Genomic DNA, 5,856 nt, shown 5'->3' with positions numbered 1-5,856 from the left:
CCAGACGTCCCCTGGTCTGGCCCCCAGTTTTCTCGGGGTTCACACCTACTGGCACCGCCAAACCCAGGCAGGCACAGAAGTTGGGGCGGGGGGTTGGGTGAGCGCTGGGTGCCCGGGGGAACGGAAGGGCCTGTCTTCCCCGAACCCGGATCCCCAGAGCTGCAGGGAGCGGAGACGGCCGGGCCGAGACGCGCCAGTCCCTCGGCTCTGGTGGAATCCGGGGTCGATTCCTCCATCCATCGGCGCGCGGCGGCCGGGGTCCGCCCCCGGCCGGGGCTGCAACTTCGCACCCAGTCGCCGCCCTCGTGCCGCCCCGGCGCGCCCGCCGCAGCCCGGCCCGTGCGCCCGCAGCCCGCGCGGCCTGGAGCGCTGCGCCCCGAGCCGCCGCGATTCCGGGAACCTCGGTCCCGCCGGGGCCGCGCGCCCGGATCCGGGGAGGTGGGTCGGCCCTGGTTCCTGGGATTCCAGGTTTGATTTAGGGACCAGCTCCCCGGAGAACTAAAGGTCTGGCCTCTCACCCCACCTGAGACATAGGAGGATCCAGGTTGTGCCCAGACCCTGGAGCGGGGCCGGGGTGGTGAACCGAGCTCTGCAGACTCAAAATGCCAACACAGAAACTTCTGGAAGAGCTCTCCGAAAGTTCCCGGAGCTTCTGCCGCCCGGCTCCCCGCTCCTCCCCCACCCCACTCCACCTTCGGGGCGCCGGCGGGCTCCACTCCCCGGTGGTCACCCCCTAGGCCCCCGGGACAGACATTCTTCAGCGCGCCCCCTACCCCCGGCACGTCCCCCTCCCGCCCGAACCCGCCATTTCTAATGCGAGATTCGCTCCCGCACGAATTTCAGGGTCTGGTCCTCTTGGGTGAGGTGGGGGGGTGCCTCGTCGCACCCCCAACCCCCGGTAGTGGAAGCGGCCCTTGAGACAGAACTGGGGCGCACCCCTCGCCCCTGGCGCACGCCCCCAGCCCCCTCCCAGGCCGCAGGGAGGCCGGGACCCGCGGGGCCAGCGGAGAGGGGCACCCGCGGGAGTAGCCCTCGGTGCCTGCCGGGGACCGAGGTCTGGTCCCGACGCGGGCCCCGTCCTGGGGCGCGGGAGAGGCACCCCAGGGTGGGGAGCCGGGAGGGGCGCGCTGACCCGGCCCTCACCCCCATCCCCGCGCCGCTCGCTCCCCCGCCCGGCGCGCACGGAGGGGGCAGGGCCCGCGCGAGGGGCCCCCGCCCCGCCCCGCCCCGCCCCGCCTGGCGCGCGGCCTCGCGGGGGTGGGCGGCCTCGCCCGCCAGGCGCTCCGGCGATTGGCGACTCGGGAAGGAGCTGCCAGGAAAAGTCGAATAAGAGGGCGCGACGTCAGACCCGAGATTTGGGGACGGGCGGGGGCGGGGGCTAGGGCGGGGACGGACCCACAGACACAGACGCAGACACGGACACACGCCCCCCGCGCGCGCGGCGCCCGCGCCCACAACTTTCGGCCGCCGGAGCCGGGGCCGGCGCGGGAGCGAGGCGGGCGGCGCGGAGCCGGCGAGGGACGGGGCCGGAGGGGCGCGGGCCGCGCGGAGACTTTCCCGGGGGGCCGGGTCGCGGCGGGGCCCGGGGGGCGGCCGCGAGCCTGGGGGCGCGGGGGGCGCGCGGGGGGGCGGGCGCGCGCGGGGGCGGCGGGGCGCGGCGCGGCTCTGCGGGCGCGAGGAGGGCAGCGCGGAGCCGGGCGCGGGCAGAGCGGCTCGGACTGCGGAGAGGAGGGAGCGCGGCGCGAGAGGAGGGGCCTGCGGGCCCGTGGAAATGTCAATCAGGGCCGGGCGCCCCGGGACTCTCCGCCAATCTGTTCGGACCTGACCTGGCTGCGCGCCTCCGCCGCGGCGGCCGAGCAGATCAATAGGCGGACGCCGGGCGCAGCGAGCGCAGCGCGGGAGCAGCGCAGCCCCAGCCCGGCCCAGCCCGGCCCAGCCCCCGATGCGCGCCGGAGCCCGCGGGCGGCGCTGAGCAGGGCGGCCCCGGGGCCGGGCCCCTCTCCGGCGGCGGAGCCCCGCGGGCCACCATGTCCTTCCCCCAGCTCGGCTACCAGTACATCCGCCCGCTCTACCCACCCGAGCGCGCGGGGGCCGCGGGCGGCGGCGGCGCGGGGGCCCGGGGCGGCCCGGGGAGCGGCGCCTCGGAGCTGGCCGCCTCGGGGTCCCTGTCCAATGTGCTCTCGTCCGTGTACGGGGCGCCCTACGCCGCGGCCGCGGCCGCGGCTGCGGCCGCCCAGAGCTACGGCGCCTTCCTGCCCTACGCCGCCGAGCTGCCCATCTTCCCGCAGCTGGTAAGTCCCGGGGACCCGGAGGGGGTGCAGCCAGCCGGGGCGCCGCCGGAGGACGCGCGCGCGCGCCGGGGAGCGGCCCGGCAGGGCCCGGGCCCGGGGCCGGCGGCGGCGACGACGAGGGCTCACCCCGCGCCCCCCGCGCTCCCCGCGCGCGCCCCTTCTCTCTCCATGTGCGTACAGGGCGCGCAGTATGAGCTGAAGGACAGCCCGGGGGTGCAGCACCCCGCGGCGGCCGCCGCCTTCCCGCACCCGCACCCCGCCTTCTACCCGTACGGCCAGTACCAGTTCGGGGACCCGTCCCGTCCCAAGAACGCCACGCGCGAGAGCACCAGCACGCTCAAGGCCTGGCTCAACGAGCACCGCAAGAACCCCTACCCCACCAAGGGCGAGAAGATCATGCTGGCCATCATCACCAAGATGACCCTCACCCAGGTGTCCACCTGGTTCGCCAACGCGCGCCGGCGCCTCAAGAAGGAGAACAAGATGACGTGGGCGCCCCGCAGCCGCACGGACGAGGAGGGCAACGCGTACGGGAGCGAGCGCGAGGACGACGAGGACGACGACGACGAGGAGGCCAAGCGCGAGCTGGAGCTGGAGGAGGAGCTGGCGGGCGAGGAGGACGAGCCGGGCGCCGAGGGCCTGGCGGACGACGAGGACGAGGAGATCGACCTGGAGAACCTGGACGGCGCGGCCGCGCCCGAGCTCGCCCTGGCCGGGGCGGCGCGCAGGGACGGCGGCCTGGGCCTGGGGCCCGGCTCGGACTCCAAGAACAGCGACTCGGAGGACAGCTCCGAGGGCCCGAGGAGCGGCCGCCGCCCGCGCTCGGCCTGGCCCCCGCGCCGCCGCCCGTCGTGCCCGGCGCGCCGCGCTCCCCCGCCGGCCTGGACCCCTGCGCGCCCGCGCCGGCGCCCGCGGCCGCCGCGCTGCAGAAGCCCAAGATCTGGTCCCTGGCGGAGACGGCCACGAGCCCCGACAACCCGCGCCGCTCGCCCCGGGCGCGGGGGGCTCCCCCCCAGGCGCGGCCGGCGCGCCCCCGGCCCTGCAGCTGTCCCCCGCCGCCGCGGCCGCGGCGCACAGACTCGTCTCGGCGCCGCTGGGCAAGTTCCCGGCTTGGACCAACAGGCCGTTCCCCGGCCCCGCGCCCGGCCCGCGCGCGCACCCGCTGTCCCTGCTGGGCTCGGCCCCGCCGCACCTGCTGGGGCTGCCCGGAGCCGCGGGCCACCCGGCGGCCGCCGCCTTCGCGCGGCCCGCGGAGCCCGAGGGCGGAACAGGTGACTGCTGACGGCGGGGGCGCACGGGGGGGGGCTCCGGGGCGCCCCGGGCAGGCGGAGGCGGGCAGGGCCCGGGGAGGGGGCGGTGGGCGCGCGGGCCGCTGGCGCCTGCGCCCCCAGTCCTGCGCGCGGGAGCGCGGCGCTCTAAAGCCCCCCCTTTCTCTCCCCCCGCTTCGCTTAGATCGCTGTAGTGCCTTGGAGGTGGAGAAAAAGTTGCTCAAGACGGCTTTCCAGCCCGTGCCCAGGCGGTAAGCGGCGCGGAGGGGGGCGCGGGGGGCAGGCAGGCGGCGGAAGAAAGCCCTGGAAGCCGCGCGGGCGTGTGCACCCGGGAAAGTGGCTGGGGTGCGCTGTTCTGGGGGGGCCGACCCGCGGCTCCGCCGTCCCCACGGGCCCCGAGGCGCCCGCGCAGGCTCGGCCCCGGCTGCAGGCCCCGGGTGCGCTCTGGGGGAGCCGGCGCCCCGCAGGTCCCCGGCGCCGCGCGCCCTGTGCCACCCACCCGCTCCCAAGCCCGGACCTCGGGTCCAGACGCCTCCCGCCCCGCTTATGATTAACCCCGGAGACCAGCACCCTCGGCTGGACGTAGTGGTGCTTGGAGAGGCCTCTGGCGCGGGCCTCTGCGCCCGGCCGCAGCTCCTAAGCCCTCGCCGGGGCGGCGCCGGGCCCAGCGCGCACCCAGTCTGTGACCCTCCTGCCTCTCTCTTCCAGGCCCCAGAACCACCTGGACGCCGCCCTGGTCTTGTCGGCTCTCTCCTCGTCCTAGTTCTCTGAATTTTTTTTTAATTTTAATTGTTGTAATAATTGTACAAAAAAAAATCGCTCTGTATAGTTCTGACTCGTGAGCATGTCCGTGTATGAATCCCCCAAAAAGAAAACCCAACAAAAAAAGAAAGCAAAAGAAAAAAGTCCCCCTCGAGCCTCCCCAAGTCGCTTCTGTACCCCACATTAGCTGAGTCTGTGAGGTTGGTTTGTCCGTCCGGTTGATTTCGGGGGGTGGAGTTTCAGTGAGAATAAGCGCGTCTGACTTTTTTTGTATATACAGAAAAATGTACATATGTGTGAACCAAATTGTACAAGAAAGTATCTATTTTTGGCTAAATAAATGAGCTGTTGCCACTTTGACTATAACCCGCCTGTCTGCCCCCCCTGGGTCAGTTCCCCGGTTTTTTGGGGGTTTGTTTTGTTGGGGTTTTTTTGTTTGTTTTGCTTCATTTTGTTTTCCCACCTCGTTGCTCCCCCAAGTCTGAAGGGTGGCGCGGAGCCCCTGACAGGCCTAGAGAGGGGTGAGGCGCAGGGGTGGACCAGGCGTGCAAGTGGCGGGGTTGGGGTCCCCCAGAGAGCTGGTTGGAGAAGAACCTGGGGTGCCCCAGAGAAAGAGTGCAGGAGACAGGCGGGACACCCACCCGGGTAGATGCTCCGCAAGGAGCTGGCAGCCCAAACTGGTGGTCCCCTTGGTTAGCAAGGGAGGTTGGGGGGCTCCCTCGGGGGGACAAAGCAGAAAGACTTCAAGAAGTGCCCCTCGCAGGATGAGGTTGGGGACCGAGCCCCCATTCTTGGATGAGCAATTGAGGTCTTCTGTCTTCCACAGGGGACTGTGCAAATCCACTTTCCAGGGCCCCCCCAAACGCACTGTACCTCAGACTTCAAAAGTGAGGGGTGGTCTGAGGGGGATATGGAGGAGCGGGGAATCCAGGGGTGCAATTCTTCTCTTTGGGTGACTACCCAGCCCGAGCTGAGATTCTGGGGGAGCCGGGTCCTGGCGGCTTCTGCGCGTCTTGGCGACCCGGTGGGTTCCCCCGCGCGCTCGGGGGTCGGGGCGCCGGGAGTCTCGGCTCCGGCTCCCACGCAGCGGGGATTGGGGATCCGGGCGAGACGGGGGACGCGGGCCGGGGGAGGGCCCCGGGAAATTTGGGGCTGGAGCTCCCTCTACAGGACAGAAGGGCCGCTCGGCGCCGGTCTCCGCGGCCTGGCGCGCGGCGCGCCCTCTCTTTGCTCTTTCAGACGCGCGGCCTTGGCCCAGGGGCACTTGCAGAAGTTGCAGGGGAAGCCGGCAGAGAGGCCTTGGGGGACGCAGGGGGCGAGCCCCGTTCTCTCTCCACGGTCAGTCGATTCAGGAGGCGTCCGCGGCGGGTGTGCGCCCCACATAGTGGAGCCTGGATGCCCCACAGCCTGGGAGGGTTGGGGGGAGCTTGCCCTGGCAGCCCCAGAACTGGCGCCTGTGCTGTGCAGCTTTGAGGCCTGGTGGGAGTGGAGGAGAATCCCCCAGGGTGGGTCCATGTGGGCACGGCTGCCCGCAC

General features: G+C 72.4%; 1 protein-coding gene across 1 annotated transcript; it reads left to right on the top strand.

Moving 5' to 3' along the window:
- The first annotated feature begins 2,027 nt into the window (after window positions 1-2,027).
- IRX3 (iroquois homeobox 3) lies at window positions 2,028-4,682 on the top strand. Its single transcript, XM_037518092.2, is given in 6 exon segments — window positions 2,028-2,291; window positions 2,472-3,087; window positions 3,090-3,278; window positions 3,281-3,562; window positions 3,744-3,810; window positions 4,268-4,682. Coding segments are annotated over 6 exon segments (1,473 nt in total). The 3' UTR covers window positions 4,323-4,682.
- Window positions 4,683-5,856: the final 1,174 nt, after the last annotated feature.

This window comes from Talpa occidentalis, unplaced genomic scaffold (genome assembly GCF_014898055.3).
Source record: "Talpa occidentalis isolate TD23 unplaced genomic scaffold, MPIMG_talOcc4v2.1 talOcc4.17, whole genome shotgun sequence".
NCBI classification, from domain to species: domain Eukaryota; kingdom Metazoa; phylum Chordata; class Mammalia; order Eulipotyphla; family Talpidae; genus Talpa; species Talpa occidentalis.
Note: the sequence above shows the minus strand (reverse complement) of the source record. Positions and strands in the feature narration are given on the sequence as shown.